Genomic DNA, 16,931 nt, shown 5'->3' with positions numbered 1-16,931 from the left:
CCTCCTCCCTAGCCGCCAGCCCCTGCTCAGCCACCGGCGCCATGGGGCAGCCACCCACTGGCCTCCCTCCCTCCACCGGCGACCTCTCTACCAACCTCTTCCCCGTCGGCCACCCCCTCCCGCCCACGTCGTTGATGTCCGCGTCCTCCACGTGCCGACCACTTTATAGTCCGTCGACATCTTCACCAAGGGGTTCCCATCCACGGTGTTATCAGAATTTCGGTCCAATCTCAACATTTGTATGGAGTTGCGCCAGCGGGAGAGGGGGGTCAGACTAATGTGTGTGTACTACAATTGTAATGGGCCTAGGCCTAGCCCATATACCAATCTATATATTAATAGAGCAGCCTACCCTGATTTAGGTTTACGGTTTCTATTCCAATAGTTACCACTAGATTCAGCATCATATACCATACTCATTGTCTGACTGAGAAACACGACTAAAAAAGTCAAGAAACTGAAGGATGGAGCATATATCAATTGTTTTACCCCTTGATGCACTACCATCAAGGGAACTAGACAGATTGGATTCCAATATAATCTAAACCCAACAACACTTGTTACAGCCTAGGCTAAGGATAAGGCTATCTTCTGTAGATATATTTCGAGAGGGGGAAACTAACACTCCTGGCAACCTGTAAATAATATGATAAAGAAATCACAAGAAGATCATAATACAGCCACAGTGTCTTACAGCTGAATGTTACAAGGTGCTCACCTTGAGTGCATCAATGTGCTAAATCTTCATCAATGTTACAAGGTGCTCACCTTGTTCGATATCTAGCTGAGCCTTCTAGTGGACAGCTCCGGCTTTTGGAGAGGAAATTAGAATTGCAAAGTGTTGACAGTTGCAAAAGAACATCTGACATCAAACCAGTTATTCGACTTTCATTCATCATACTATCAGGACATTCAACATCACCGAGATCTTCTGACACTGACGTGATACACTAAAATATAGCCAAGAGCCTCTCAAGAGGAAATGTGCCAGGGCCTTTCAAAAGCATCTCTTCGGCCATGGTGTCCTTCATATTCGTCAACACCTGAGAACTCCTACATCAAGGAACAACGATGTAAGCATCTAATATTCTAATAAGATAATTAGACTGTTGGCAAATCAGGAGATGAGATTAGGTGGCATACTTTCTCTTACGCCTATGGCTATCTGACCCTCCAGTTGAATCGAACAAAGCTGCATCAAGCGTAGCCGGGTTCCTTGAAGCCAGGAAAGCTGACAATAGTAAATATTTCGCAGACACGGACATGTGGAACTCCAATTCAGTCGGCAAAGCATCCCTACTGTGGATCTGTCTTTTACTACTAGCTTTCCCACCGGAAATGTGGCCCTTGCATTCATCCACATAAGTCATGGGAACACTGAATGTCTCGTTCAAGGCAACAGCCAAATGTGGCTGTATGTGTTCAAATAACCTCCTTTTGATGCTCTCATCCGGAACGGCCTTCAAAACCCCCAATGGCTGGCAGTACCTACTGAATAGTGGCTCCAGTGCACTAGTGCAGCCACCAGTTCATCTGCCCTCCTTGTTACCCGGAACAATGGCGTCAGCGCCACACTGCCAAACAACAACAGGAATGAAAAGAAAATAGCACTATTAAGTAATCACAGTCCAACCATGCTCCCAAGGCATTAGCATACCCATGTAAAATATACTGTTTGGTATTTGATTCGACCCATACCCAGGATCAAATGAGCACAAAGCCAGAATCATTGATGAATCCCTTACCTAAGGAACGATGAGTACAGCTTCGGATTGGGATGGCCTCGCATCATAACGTCTCGAACCTCGTCCACTGTGTAATCAGGGAAGTAAATGTGATTCGGCTCGACAGAGCCAGTCATGGAGTAGTACGCGTCAGGTGTTGCGCTGCTCACGTACATGAGCACGGCCTACGGCAACTGGAGGAGATCGTAGAGACGGAGGAGGAGCGCCAGAAGTTGGGCGCCCTTGTCCCAGCTCCTAACGACCTCCAAATTATCGAACACCAGATACACAACCTCGCCCTGCGCTGAGAGGCCAGCAAGCGTGTCGTGGAGCGCAGCGACGAATTCCGAGGGCTTGTCGGGGATGCGCAGGCGAGAGGACGCGGAGGTTGACGAAGGCGGGCTGAGCTGGGTGAGGAGGGAGGAGAATAGAGCGCGAGGGGACGGGAGCGAGCGCAGGGTGGCGTAGGCGATGCACCGCGGGCGGGGGCGCACGTGGCGAAGAGCGAGGAGGGGAGCGCACGCGTCTTCCCCGTGGCGGCGCCCCCGTGTAGGAGAAGCAGCAGTGCCGGCGCGGGCGCCAGGAGCCGAAGAAGGTCCATCGCCTGCGCGCGCCGGCCGGGCAACGCCTCGAGGATCGCGTCTACGGTGCTCCGCTCATGCTCCCCTTCTTCCTTCGCGGCGTCGGTGGGGACGGGTTGGCGCCTGGTCGTGGATTTGGGCCTGGAGTTGTTGGACGGGGAGGTCCGCAAGGCGGGATCGGCCGCGGAGGAGCGGGTGACACGGCGCGGAGTGACAGGCTGTGACATCGCGGAGGGTGTCGGCGGTGGTCGGCGTCGGCGCGGTAGCCGTCGGAACCCTAGTCCGGAGGGATCAGGAATGGCGGGCGGGAGTTGGGGTCTTTGGAAATTTTTGGGCGGGAAGATGCGGCACGGGTGGGCAGTGGGCTGTCGTCGATCGGCCATTTTTTGACCGTTTGCACTTTGCACTAAGACTGAGTCCAACAAAGGACCTAAAATCTGACTTAAACTCAAAATAGGTTGTAAATAGACACTGTTTGCAATCTGTGACCTCTCCAACAGGCCACCTAAAGTCGGAACCTATTCTGGGCTTCCACCCGTGCGTGACCCAGATATCGGGATCTTGCGACGATAAATCGGTCGTGCGGAGCGAACGGCGATACTGGGAACAAACGGAAAGAGAGAGAGCAAAGGAAAGAAAAAAAGAAACAGCGGCGGCGGCACGAGTCGAGGGCCGCCAGAACCTAGGCATGCGCCGCCGACAGCAAGGTACACTACCAGCCTTCGCCAGAACCTAGGCACTCGCCGCCGACGGCAAGGTACACTACCAGCCTTCGCCCCTTCTACTGGGATCTCTTCCATCCTTTGTTTTGTGTGGTTGCGAGACATCGGTAGGGCAGCCATGGGCAAGTAGCCGCGCAACAGTAGCATCAGCTATAGGAGACAACCACTAGCAGGAAGCCGCACAGCACCACTTGCAGGCAGCAACCATGAGCGCGAAGCAGCAGCTGCTGCAAGCAGCAGCGACAAGTAGGGGCTATGGGAAAGGCAGCCGCAAATAATGTTGTGTCATGCGAATAGTCTTTCTTTGATGCTCATATCTCAGTTAAGCCACCATGGTCCCTAATCTGGAGCAACCGCCACCATGGTCCATGGGTGAAGGCGTGAAGCCCAAGAATGGGATACACGGGCAGTGGGGGTGGGGGAATGGCTGGCAGCCTGGCACGTGGCACCAACGAGAACTCGAGAAGAACAGTTCCACTATGGTTTTGTGCCAATTCAGACTTGTTCGTTTACACCAATCTAGAGGGGGATTGGAGGGGATTTAATCCCCTCCTAGTCATTTTTGACTAGGAGAGGATTAAATCCCCTCCAATCCTCTTCTGGATTGGTATAACCGAACATGCCCTCAAGGGTATGTTCGGTTACACTAATCCAGAGGGGATTGGAGGAGTTTAAATCCCCGCCTAGTCATTTTTGAACTCCTCCAATCCCCCTCTGGATGTAACCGAACAAACCTTCAGGGCTTGTTCGGTTACACCAATCCAGAAGAGGATTGGAGAGGTTTAAATCCCCTCCTAGTCATTTTTTACTAGGAGGAGATTTAATCCCCTCCAATCCCCTTCTTGATTGATATAACCGAACATGTCTTCATAAGGATTGAGGTGGATTAAATCTCCTACAAGTCAAAATCCTCTCCAATTCCTTCCAATCTCCCTCAATTCCTATAGTTTTGGGATCAAACAAACATTGCCTAAATTGGGTCTTTCGGACCATACTAATCCCAAAAAAGAACATGATATTCCATTCCTCCTAAATTATAAGTTAATCTAATTTTTTTAGAGTCAGACTATTTAAATTTAACCATATTTGTATGATAAAATAATTACATTTATGATTCCAAATAAGTACGTTAGTTTGTTTTGTTAATTATAGTTTTATAGTATATCAATTGGATGAGTAAATCTTTGTATTTCTTCCTAAAATTTTGGTTAAATTTAATATTCTTTGAAATTTTAAAAAATTTATATTGTCTTATAGTTTAAAACAGACTGAGTACAACTTATATTCGAATGTTGATGATTAAAAAAAGTCTAGCCCAAAGTTATTTTCTTAAAAACTATGTAGGTTCACATGATAGAATTTGTGGGCAATAGGGAGACGGACTCTCGAGTGTTTTGCACAGAACAGGTGATTGATTTACGACGGTCTATTTAAATGCATTAAAGGTAATAGTTATATGTCTAAAAACTTGCTAGTATAACTGGTTAACTATTACCTAATTTTAGCTAGTTGAGTCAACTAATAACTAATGGATGAGTAGGTTGTAGCTAATAGTTAGCTGGACTATTAGCTGGAGGTGTTTGGGTCTCCAACTAAAATAGATAATAGTTATAATATTAATTGGTTTGTTTGGATGCCTAGATCTAATTTTAAAAACTAATACATTGAAATAGAGCCTAAGAGGTGTTCGAATGCACTAGAGCTAATAGTTAGTTGGTTAAAATTGTTATTGGAATTAGCTACCTAACAAATAACTTGTTAACTATTAGTTATATTGTTTGGATGTCTTTAGCAGCTAACTATTAGCTCTAATGCATTCAAACAGAGCCTAAGTTAAGCTAGTTTTTTATCCGGAAATCAAGCACTTGTGGAACAAGTTGTGTGTCATGTTTGACTACTTCATCAAAAAGTTCAAAATCGGCATGTTTTTTTGCATCCTATAAGCCTGGATGGGTCATAGACAACCAACCAGACACTCAAAAATGAACGTTGATGCAACTGTTTCAAGAAAAGGAATCAAAGTTGTGCGATGCCGATGATCTTGTTAGTGGTGCAAAGACATGCTTGATAGGTGATTTTGAAACCCTTGAAGGCTTGATGCAATGGCATGCGTAGAGAATTGTGCATTTGGTAATTATTACGGGACTCGTGATCATGAATTGTCTAGTAAAATAAACCAATCATGTTTAATTTTGTTAGGACAGAGCTGTGACCAACAATTATATTGTTAGTATATATAACCTCTTGTGGTAAAATTCGTGGCATATGCCTATGCAAAGCAGCCCGTCGTCACTTTCAAAACGAAAAAAGGAAAAAGAAAAAAGAAAAGCAACTATCGTACTTGCTATGATGTCGCTCGTGTCTCTCATGTACTTCTCTCTAATTATGGAAAAGTACATTATGGGTCGTGCCCGCACATGAAGACAGTTACGAAATTACATTTCTCACTAGTAATTTCCGGTGTTGTATATAATTATTTTACTAGACAGATTTGCTTATATCGTTTTCAAGGGTCCACACACATGAAAAGCAATTCATAAACTTTGGAGTTGTTGAATGCATTACCTTGTTCCGTCTGTGTAGTACAGCTAGTCGTATAGTCGAGCAGTTGAGAATTGAGATACCATTGCGACCCAAATGGCAGCAGCTCCACTACGAATGCATAGCGCGCAGGTTTTGCTGGCAATATTGGAACATAGTAGAGAGACGTGGGAATCATTGCTCTCGGTCCACGGGAAAGAAAGGTGCGTGTCGGGGCGGGCCGGCGGGGCGTCAGGATGTTTGATCATCGGGCTGCATGTTGCATTTTCATCTATACAAACCTATTCTCCATTATTATGGTTTCATTTTTAAGCTACGTTGCTTTATTGTTTATGTTTAAAATCTATTTAGGACTAAGAGTGGTCAAAGAGTTAGTTGGTTGTTTCCATGGCCTGGCTGGCTAGTAGGTCCGCTTAGTAAATTTGTTCAGGAGTTCACTTCTAGTCTTGTAAGTCGTCTTGGTTTCTTGTAATTTCCTGTTAGTTCTTCTCCTTCTAATATATTGGAGCGGCAAGTATTTTGCCTCTCCCTTTCAAAAAAAACTAATTTAAAAGTCACAAAATCAGAGGAGGTTGAAAGAAATAGAATCCTCTTCTTATTCAAATCAAAAATTTGAATAAAAAGATATTCTATCCCTTCTAACCCCTGCGGTTTGTGGCTCTCAAACTAGCCCTGAAGGATGAGAATGAGAGAGAGAGAGGGGCTAAACTATGCCTCTTTTGCGTTTTGTCGAGTCTAGGTATTTTTACATTTGTTTGGATATTTCAGTAGATTTGATTGAGTATTTAATAGATTTTTCACTTCCCGTTTTAGCATTCCATGTGATATTGTAAATATAGACCGTGAAATTACGATAAATTTTGTATTAAACGTTTGTTACGTATAATTAGGTGGAAGTGGGTTTTAAAACATTTGTAAACGCTGACTTGGAAGAGAGTAGCTATAAACTAACAGCAGATGACTATATATGAGGACCAAAAAATTTTGTGAGAGAGATAAGTGGACCATAACTTAATTGTAAAGTGCTAACCATTATATATATCGGCTATAAGATAGACTACAAAGAACCTTATAACCACTAGATGACTATATCATTAACTTTGCTCTTAGAGAGGGCAAAAAAGAGTAGATTATAACCGGGCAACAAAGAAGACAGATGAAAATTTAGATATAACTTTTTTGTTTCTTTAAAACCTCATCCGTTCCAAAATAAGATTCGTTTTTAACCCTTTTAGTTGATTTATGCAATAATTATTGTACTCTCTTCGTTCTAAAATATAATTTGTTTTAGACTAAGTACATATTCATTAAGTAACATACGAGTGCTCTTTTCGAACAAAGGAAAATTTCTTGAATCATGCGTTATCCCTGTGTTTTTGAACTAATTTCTATAAAATTCTTATACTCCTGTGAAATTCATGTGTTGCAAAAGAGCCATCAATATAATTTGCATATATATCTATATTTATTATCATTTAAATGGATATAGTGGGCTAAAAAGAACTATATTATAGGAATGATAGAGTATTTGTTTTATATACGTGTCTAGATTTATCGCCGTTCATTTGAATATAGAAATAAAAATAAATAGCTAAAACGACTAATACCTTGGGACAGAGGAAGTACTAGAAACACGTTACACGACGAGTAGAAAATCCCAAAAATAATACTTTTTTACCTCTATTATTAATTAGTCCAGCATCTCTAGATTACTATTGTTGTTAACAATTAATTGACGGGAGGCGTCAACGGAGAATAACTCATTGTCGTTTGCGACACGGACTTGGACAGCTGATCCATCGCGTAGATCGTCTATCCGGTCCAGGCGGCAGCGCATATACCATCTGTTTGGTTCCATGGCTAGGCAGAGCCTGGTTCATAAGCTCATGCAGGCCAAGCCAAGCCTGTATTAGTGGATGCAAGTTATAATTTGTGTTGTTGTTTGGTTGATTGAATGTAACCAGCCAGAATTTGGTGAGCACGTGTTTGGTGGGCACATGTATAACTGGATGCAAGTAATATAGGACCGTGTAAAAAGCTACTAATAACACAAATTAATATCAGTATGGCACTTGTATGTCTAATATCATTAGCTGATAATTTTGTACAGAATTTTATATTAACATAAGTCGGCTACTTTATAGAATAATTTTATATTAACATAATTTTGTACACAAATTAACATAATTTTGTACAGCATATCAGTCTGGTAATCTGTTGATCAGAAATAAAGAATTCTTTGTACAGGATTTTAAATACATGACACTTGTAAATACATGACACTTGTAAATACAAGACACTTGTAAATACATACACTTGTAAATAAATACACTTGTAAAACACTTGTAAATAGAGACCATCTAACTTCTAAATACATAGCTTAAATAGAGACCAAAACTTGTAAAATCAGGAATTTTAGTACATGAAAGTGAAATTTTTTTATTAGCCTCAGCTCAATGAAATTTTCCACATGATAGTGTAGCCAGCTACTATATAGAAACATCAGAAATTCAAACAGGGCAGCAAATGTGAACATTTAAACAGCAAATAGGACACATCAAATCTGTTCAAAACCATGTCTGTTCAAATGTGAACATGTAAACAGCAAATGTGAACATGTAAACAGTAAATCGTGTAGCATATCTGTTCTATAGTACCATATAGGACATCAAAAACAACATAAATGATATCTATTCTAAAACAACAAATATTAGTAACTGGCTACCTAATTAGGATTAATATCCATTTTCGCTATCATCATTGGCATATCCAGTTTGCAAATAGAGACCATATCAAATAGCAAATAGCATGACAGAATAGCAAATAGAGACCATCTCAAATAGCAAATAGCATGACAGTGTAACCAGCTCAAGATGACAGAATAACAAGTGTTCATCAGGTGAATCTGAATTTTAGTACAAGAGTTCATCAGTGTAACCATCTCAAATAACACTTGTTGTAACCAGCTCAAGATGACAGAATAGCCAATAGAATATCCAGTTCGCTATCATCATTGTTCTAAAACCAGCTCAAGATGACAGAACAGAATAGCAAATAGCATCAGGTCAAGATGGTAGGAACAGAACAACAAGTGTAGCCTCAAATATCAAATAGCAAATAGCATCAGGTCAAGATGGTATGAAATAGTTATTAATATTAGCCTCAGCTCAGTAAAATTGATCCTACATGACAGTGTAGCCAGCTCAAAAACCAAAAACAGATCTGAAAAAACCAGATCAAGTGTAAAATAGTGATAAAGGTTATAGATAGGAGTATCAGTTCTCAAAAACCAAAACCAGATCTGAAAAAATAGCTCAGTAAAATTGATCCTACATGACAGTGTAGCCTCAGCTCAGTAAATAGTGATAAAGGTTATAGATAGGAGTATCAGTTCTCAAAAACCAAAACCAGATCAAGTGTAGCATATCTGTTCTTAAACACCAAAAACAGCAAAACAACATAAATGACTGTTATTAGTGGCTGGCTAACTGAGTAGGGTTAATATTAACTTTTGTTATCATCATTGGCATAAAGGACACACACATCATATCAAGTGTAGCATATCAGTTCTCAAACAGGGAAATCCATAGGACTCAGGGAAACACCATTGTTCTCAAGTACCAAATCTGTTCTTAATCAGGATAAAGGAGAGACACATCAGATAAACTGTAGCATATCTGTTCTTAAACAGGGAAACCCATTGAACTCAGGGATACATCATTGTTCTTAAGTAGCATCTAGTATAGATGGAATAGAGCAAGTGGACCAAATCTGTTCTTAAACAGTATAGATGCCCTAAACCCATAGAACTCAGGGATACATCATTGTTCTAGACAGACATTGCTGCACCCAGGGATACATCAGTTGTGGTAGTGCTTGGCTAGGAAAGTCTTGAGCCATAGGTCACGATCATCAGGAGTCATGTCCAGGAACACCAGGGAGGTGGCCTTGTGCTCCATCATGTGGTTTAGGGCATACATGAGAGCCTCCCTAGAGAACCCAGGACAGTTGATTACAGCATTGTAGATCCCAGGTGCTGCTTCAGCATGGATGCTTTCACGGACAGCAGCAACAACATCAGATACAACCTCTTTCATCCCATTGAACACAGCAACATCTTCATCAGTCATGTACCTCTTCCTCTTCCCTAAGTTGGACATAGGCTTGGTATCAATGGAGTCACCAGGGGTACCCTTATCAACAGTCTTTCCCTTGCCAGTTAGATTGGAAGCATCAACAAACTCTGAGGTCACTTCAATGCCATCATCTAGGATGTCAACAATGTCACTTGGCTTGCCCAAAGGCTCATTTGAACCCATTGCAAACCTACCAGTGGCAACCCCACTTCCAAATATGATTTGCATAGCCATATAGTTCTCTATGGGCCTATTGAGGTAATCAGCATCTTTTGGGTGATCCTATTGAGTTAGCAACTCAAGTTAGCAATTTCAAGTTAGACCAAATTAGAGAAATGAAAGGTGTTGGTCCTAACCTTGATGTAAGCAGCATAATGACCCTCTTCTAAGCTTATGACAAAGGTATCCTCGTCCCAAAGAGCGCCACTAATGTCCTTTAGTTTGCAAACTTTGACCCACCTAGACCTCCACTTACGAAGGTGATTGTACACTTGCTGGCCTGTTACTTCTTGGCCACAGAACTCGGAGACATTTTTAGCAACAGAGTTAAGGTGGATTTCCTTAAAACCCTTGTCAGTCCTAACCCCAGTACCTATCAAGTCAACAAAACGGCGTAGAACAAACCTAGACATTGCGGCACTCCACCTAAGAGCAGGCCTAGCCCCCTGGCTACCAACCCCAGACACCATGTCAGCCATAGCTGGAACAAGTAAAAGATTAGGGGGAAGACATATAGATATTCTCAGCATAGGAAAGTATAAGTAGAAATAGTAGTAATGTCAGCATAGGAAAGTAGAAGTAGAAGTAGTAGTAATCATCATTGCTTGTCAACAATGGTATCAGGATGTAAGTAATGTCATCATTAGCAACTAGGCACATCACACAAAGAAAGTGACAATGTTCATCATTGCTAATAGACAATGTTCTCAGCATGGAACTAGATCTTATAGATCTATGAGCAACTTAGCATAGTACATAATGACCACTATCCCCTATTTTGCCACATCTGTTGAGCCCAATTGTCCCTGGTAGCAGACCAGGCAGCATTGTCCATGACAGGGTCAAGGGGAGCTCCCTCATGAACTTGATTTGCAGCCCATGTGTCTTCTAGTGGAATATGTTCATCATTCCCATGACGAAGAATCCAGTTGTGGAGGATACAACAGGCTAGAACTAGCTTTACTTGTGTCTTGTATGGATGGAAAGGTTTGTTGTATAATATTTTGAATCTGTTCTTCAAAGCACCAAAGGCCCTCTCTATTGTCACCCTTAGTGATGAATGTCTAAGGTTGAAGAGCTCTTTTGGGTTCTGTGGATTCCTCCCCCCATATTCGCTCAAGTGGTACCGTGTGGCACGATAAGGGGGTAAAAACCCAGGCCTGACAGCATAACCAGCATCCACAAGGTAAAATTTACCTAACATCATAGATCATGTATTAGGGAATACCAAGGGAAGTGTGTATTGTGTAGACCAATACTAATTTTTTTACCTTGGGGCACTTTTAGACCATCTTCTCTCTCAAGGGCATCAGCAAGGATAAGGGCATCATGTGCTGATCCCTCCCAGCCAGCAAGAACATATGTAAACCTTAGATCAAAGTCTACAGCAGCTAAGATGTTCTGTGTTGTGGTGTGTTTCCTGCCAAGGAAGGCAACTCTCTGATTTCTAGGAACTCTTGCTAGCACATGAGTGCCATCAATGGCACCAATACAGTCCTACACATTAGGGCAAACATTTGTTACTACAAACCCTACACATGAAAAGGAAGGGATTAGTAGTGGTGTGTTTGGATGGCTGACCTTGAAATAGGGGTACCATCTGTGGCTATCTCTAATTTTGGTTGGTGTAGCAGTTGAAGGTGGCAAGATCATTTCATTTCTCAGTTCACCAACAGCATACAACACTTCCCTGAAGTATCTGCTGATGGTCTCAATAGACCTTCGAAAGGTCATGTGTACAACTCTAAACCTTTGATTATGACCTACCACATGTAAAAACATGGCAACCTGCTCCTCTACTGAGCTATGAATGCTATCTCTCAATAGCTGCCTAGTGCGAAAAAGGTCACACAACTGCATAAAAGGGGCCCTTCTCATCCTAAGTAAGTCAACACACTCAACATCAGTGGATTCATAAATGAATCTCAGGTTGTTTTGTCTCTCTTGGTCTCTTTGGTGCATTGGGCCATAAGTGATAGACCTCCTAGCATGCAGTCGGTGCCTCAACCATGCATCCAACCAGGCTGACATAACTGCTACAAGGACCACGGCCTTTGCAATTAGCCGCCGACGTGCAATAGCAGGATCCATTGCTAGAGTAATAAAATAGAAAAGGAGATTATAGGTCTAAGTTGGCTCACATGTACTATGCTAGTTGCTAAAAAGGAATTTCATAGAACATTGATCTATAGCTCAGAAAATAACAGTTTTGTCATAGTGATGTGCTAGTTGCAAATATATGATAACAAATTTTTACACGAGCCACGGCTGCGACATACAAGAGATGCGCCACCCAGAGGCATTGAATCATCACATACCATTAATTGATAGCTCAGAGACTTAAACAAGTATGAGAACAGCAAGTTGCAACAATAGTTCACCCAGTTTAGACATTAAAGGTAGCATTCAGCTCAAAATAACAGAAATAACAATGACAAGGTAACATTCAACTTAAAATAATAGAATAGACAGTGACAAAGGTAACATTAAGCTCCAAATAACATAATAGATAGAATAGACAATATCATCGATCCTAGTTAATTAGGACCGAGAAAGGTGCCATGTTGATCCTGGCTAAATAGGATCAAACAACCAAACATGTATTAAATATACACATGAATGGTTCAAATTACTCAAATGTTTCTAATTCCAATTGTAACATGAATGGTTCAAATTACACATGAATGGTTCATATATAGTAACATATATTAAGTGCTGGCCTAAATGTACCATTCTTTTCTTGTTTTCACAAGTTTAATGTATACGAATATGAACAAGCAAAGGGAACAAGGATTACAGTTTACTTCAAACAGCATCTTGGCCTCATGGGTATCAATCAGAACATGCGTGTGATATGAATGTGGAGTATGTGTGTTGTGTGTATCTAGTTGCAACCAATAAAAACAGAACATGACATGCGGGTAATTGTTATTTCAGTAGTAGATTTGAACAAACCTCAGCAGTCTTAATTAGATCCAATGGGTGTTTACATATATTTGTAATTAATTTTACTCAAAGATGCCTACCAGGAGGATGTCTGGAAATTGAGGGATAGATCTATTGATAACACATCAGTCATTTGCACATGAAATAACTTGCTAGACAACAATGAGTACATGAGTAATTTGAACACTAAAATTATACAGGCAAATTTCAGCAAAGAAATAACCTGCGCATGAGTAATTTGAACCATTTATTCAGCAATCCTAACATAGAAATGAGTACAATTCTTAATGAAGGTGCAACTGCAAAAACCAGACCTAAAGAACATATCTTGAAATCTAGCTAGAGAGCAGGCTATTGAAAGAGCTCGACATGGACTCAACATTCTCAGATCTGAGAAAACACACTACCAAGTGTGATATGTTAGGGTTCCAGGCAAGGCAGCGACAAAGCAACAGAGACTGCTTGGTCCTGATTTCTCAAAATTAGGACAAGGGGAGTATCTCTAGCCCAAGATTCTCAGATCTGAGAGCTCATACCTTTTGACGAAACCTGAACGAACCAGATCCTCAAAAGTGAGGGGAGTGGAGGGTGTGAGAGCTCGAGAGCGATAGGAGACGGGGGAGGGAGAGCTCGAGGGCGAGAGGAGACGGGGAGGGAGAGCTCGAGGGCGAGAGGAGATGGGGGAGAGAGAGCTCATACCTTTTGACGAAACCTTAAGGAACCAGATCCTCAACAGCGAGGGGAGTCGAGGGTGCGAGAGCTCGAGGGCGAGAGGAGCCGGGGGAGGGAGAGCTCGGGGGCGAGAGGAGCCGGGGGAGTGAGAGCTCGGGGGCGAGAGGAGCTCGAGGGCGAGAGGAGACGAGGGAGGGAGAGAGGAGATGAAAACCCTAGCGTGTGCGCGAATGGAGAGCAAGAGCGTGTGCGCGAATGGCCCAGCGCATCCTGGCTCTCCAGGAACGCAGATTTCCACCGTATCCCGCGGGCCTGGATTGAGACCGATATTTGCACGAGCGTGGCCTGGCCCAAAACCAAATACAGTCAACCAAACATGTACACTAATTTTATTTTTGTATCTGATGGGCCGTGCACCCACGGACGCACCCAACCAAACAGATGGATACTGTATCTGTATAGTATACTCCTAAATTAGGAATAGTCCATCTGGGAGATGAGAGCTGAGGGCGGGTCACGGCGTGCCGATAGGGACTTTGTCCTGGCATCATGCTGCGCGGTCTTCAATTCCCACATCAACATGATTACCAGGGGACACGGCGACAAAGTGCCCAAAGCAACAGCAACAGCCTCCCCCCCCCCCCCTTTGATTTGTTAAGTAATTGATGGAGCAGTGCCTTGCAGATCTGTACCTGATGCTGTTTCGAACGAATGATGGTGAGGAACAGCATATTACATGCATGTCACTACAAAACGTCGATGGAAATTCTATATATCACCGACGAAAACACAGCCAGGCATTAGTAAGATACAACACGTCAGTCTTGAAAGAAATTTTTTCCCTCCTTGCCATTTTTTCTATTGATAAAATGGCGACGCCTATTGTTGTTGGCGAGAATCCAGAAATATGCGGTCCACGGGAAATCACCTACCGTTCCGTTCCATGGATACATTTAGGACTAGTTTGGAAACCTCATTTTTATAAGACCCCATTTGTTTGATTGGAATTGAATTCCATTTCAATAATTATAATTTAGACAAAATTAATTAAGTTCATATATTTATATATATGTAATATATTTGTATATTATCTTAAATCATATGAGAGATAGTTATATACTACATATATGTTATAGCGAAGCAAGTAAAAGAGTATGCTATAATTTGTACATCGGAAAATTAGCATGTAAATCTATAGAATCAATTTTCATCTCTCACCCTATGAATGAGATGGGTTTATATGATAACTTTGAAAAGTGGTGGAATGTCACATTCTAAAAAAATAGCCTATTTTATTAGTAAGATTCAAATTCCTCGAAATAAAAGGAAACAAACGAGACCTAAGGAATTTCCATTTTACCAATGAAAATTAGTTAATTTTTCCTCTGGAAAATATGAATCTCTTGGGAAAATGGTGTTCCCAAACTAGCCCCTAGTCTATAATTTATGCAAGTTATATATTTTTTTTGTTGTGAAAAAAGTTGCAATTACTCTGAATAACAGTAAATGGTGAAGAAGAGTTATTTGTGTATTTTAATATTTTAAAAGTTAGGCAATATGCCACTTTATTATGTATCTATGGAAACTACGAGTACTTGCCTTTCTGATTCGAGTTTACCATTTTCGATCGTTTTCGAATAACCGACAATCTCGATCCCTATTTCAGCCGTTGTTTTTTTATTTTCGTTTTCATTCCCTTAAAAATATGAAAATGGTTTTTTTTATCATTTTCAACCATTTTTCATCCTAAGTACTTTACCCATGCATGCTCCTTAGGGGGTGTTTGGTTACAGCCCGCTAAAATTTAGCCCCTGTCCCATCGAATGTTTGAACCTCCGTTCCGGGTATTAAATGTAGTCGGATTATAAAACTAATTTGTCAGCCGAAGATTAAAAGACGAGACGAATCTAATCCAGTTGGTTGGGTCTATATTTCATACTCTTATTTAAAAGTCAAACGCTTGATGTGACTCGGGCTAAACTTTAGCAGGAGCAACCAAACACCCCCTTATTGTTGCTAAAATGGAAGAGCCAGTTACTGCGAAAGAGAAGGGTGGCTCGGTTGAGTAGAGTGGCGGTCGACATCAGCCGCAGCATAAGTTCCTCTGCCGCTGTTTTTTTTCTTTTTAGAAATTGGATGGTAAAAAAAGGAGGCAGGAGACGGCCATTTCTCTCGTGCGCAGTTACCGACTTTTTTGCACGGTTCGACGGACGGACGGATGGTAAAAAAAGGAGGCAGGAGTAGGGTGGCTTGGTTGTTTTTTTTTGCTTAAATTACTCCTAGGAACGGAGTAATATATATATATAGATATCTATATCTATACTATACTTAAAGCACAAGTTTCAACGGTCGTCATGCGTCATTTTTTTACAAATAACCCCTCATAGCTATTTTAAATTAATCCACTGCATATTTATAGATGCCAAACGACGCCCGACACAGGCCAGATGCACGCGGACCACAATTATGACACAGGCACATCATGCCGGCCTGCTAACTGTGTCGGGCCAGCCCGTTAGCCCGTCGATCCATTTAATTAAATCAGCGTAACAACGCCCGACACGAGCTAGATGCACGCGGGCCACAACTATGGCACAGACACGTCATGCCGACCTGCTAACTGTGTCGGGCCAGCCCGTTAGCCCGTCGATCCATTTAATTAAATCAGCGTAAAATGTTAAAAAACGGTGCAGGAGGTGGGTTCGAACCCATGCCTGATGGAAGAAGGGCGGGAGACACTGGGTGAAACTGTCTAACCAGTAGAACATCACGCTAAGATGTTTTTAATATTGAATATAAATTGTATATAGGTATATACAGTTTTTTGTAAAATAAAAAAATAATTATGTCGGGCCGGGCCAGCACTACGGGCCGAGGCTACAGCCCAAGCACGGCACGACGTTCTTTACTCTTGCAAGCATTAGGTCGTTTCTGAGACCACATTGGCGCAATGGACTACATGGTGTTTGAGGTTGCTGAATTGGATGGAGCAGCAATGATTTGTCATACTAACAGCAAAATGAAAGGTTATTTGTTGGTTTTAAACGTTAGTAATTGCTACGAAGTAGCATAATTTATATGGAGCGCATCTAGTTTTTATTAATGTCTGACTTTAGCAATCACTCTATATTTTGATCTATCTTTTTTATAAGTTTGACTTCATGGGACTTATTTTATAAACTTGATCTCACAAACTTTCTCTTATTTGGTCTCTGTATGATGGAATTATGTCATTTTATAATCTTTCTTCATTCAGTCAATCGTTGTGAACTCTCTTCTAATCGCTCACTTTATTGGTCGTGTTGTACCAAGACATATTTGCATTGAGTAAACAATAACATCAGTTAGCCAAATCAAAAAATATATTATACAGAGAGCGGAGACAATCAA

At 41.6% G+C, this 16,931-nt stretch overlaps 2 protein-coding genes and 1 pseudogene across 2 annotated transcripts; all 3 read right to left on the bottom strand.

The window, feature by feature from the left end:
* Positions 1 to 584: 584 nt before the first annotated feature.
* On the bottom strand, positions 585 to 2,532 carry LOC103644028 (origin of replication complex subunit 5-like; annotated as a pseudogene).
* Positions 2,533 to 9,245: 6,713 nt separating this feature from the next.
* On the bottom strand, positions 9,246 to 10,388 carry LOC111590614 (uncharacterized). Its single transcript, XM_023301414.1, has 2 exons — positions 10,061 to 10,388; positions 9,246 to 9,986 (listed from the first exon to the last, which is right to left on the bottom strand). The coding sequence occupies exons 1-2, from the start codon at positions 10,334 to 10,336 to the stop codon at positions 9,429 to 9,431; spliced, it is 834 nt and encodes a 277-aa protein (XP_023157182.1). The 5' UTR covers positions 10,337 to 10,388; the 3' UTR covers positions 9,246 to 9,428.
* Positions 10,389 to 10,689: 301 nt separating this feature from the next.
* LOC109942359 (protein ALP1-like) lies at positions 10,690 to 12,021 on the bottom strand. Its single transcript, XM_020544296.1, has 3 exons — positions 11,505 to 12,021; positions 11,195 to 11,420; positions 10,690 to 11,120 (listed from the first exon to the last, which is right to left on the bottom strand). Exons 1-3 carry the CDS (start codon positions 12,012 to 12,014, stop codon positions 10,690 to 10,692), a joined length of 1,167 nt encoding a protein of 388 aa, XP_020399885.1. The 5' UTR covers positions 12,015 to 12,021.
* Positions 12,022 to 16,931: the final 4,910 nt, after the last annotated feature.

Source organism: Zea mays, chromosome 1 (genome assembly GCF_902167145.1).
Source record: "Zea mays cultivar B73 chromosome 1, Zm-B73-REFERENCE-NAM-5.0, whole genome shotgun sequence".
In the NCBI taxonomy this organism is placed as follows: domain Eukaryota; kingdom Viridiplantae; phylum Streptophyta; class Magnoliopsida; order Poales; family Poaceae; genus Zea; species Zea mays.
Note: the sequence above shows the minus strand (reverse complement) of the source record. Positions and strands in the feature narration are given on the sequence as shown.

Coding starts and splice junctions, on each gene's coding strand:
- LOC111590614 (XM_023301414.1), bottom strand. CDS start 10,336: ATGTCTAGGTTTGTTCTACGCCGTTTTGTTGACTTGATAGGTACTGGG. Junction 9,987..10,060: donor ATTATGCTGCTTACATCAAG/GTTAGGACCAAC, acceptor CTAACTCAATAG/GATCACCCAAAAGATGCTGA.
- LOC109942359 (XM_020544296.1), bottom strand. CDS start 12,014: ATGGATCCTGCTATTGCACGTCGGCGGCTAATTGCAAAGGCCGTGGTC. Junction 11,421..11,504: donor GATGGTACCCCTATTTCAAG/GTCAGCCATCCA, acceptor CCTAATGTGTAG/GACTGTATTGGTGCCATTGA. Junction 11,121..11,194: donor TGGTCTAAAAGTGCCCCAAG/GTAAAAAAATTA, acceptor CTATGATGTTAG/GTAAATTTTACCTTGTGGAT.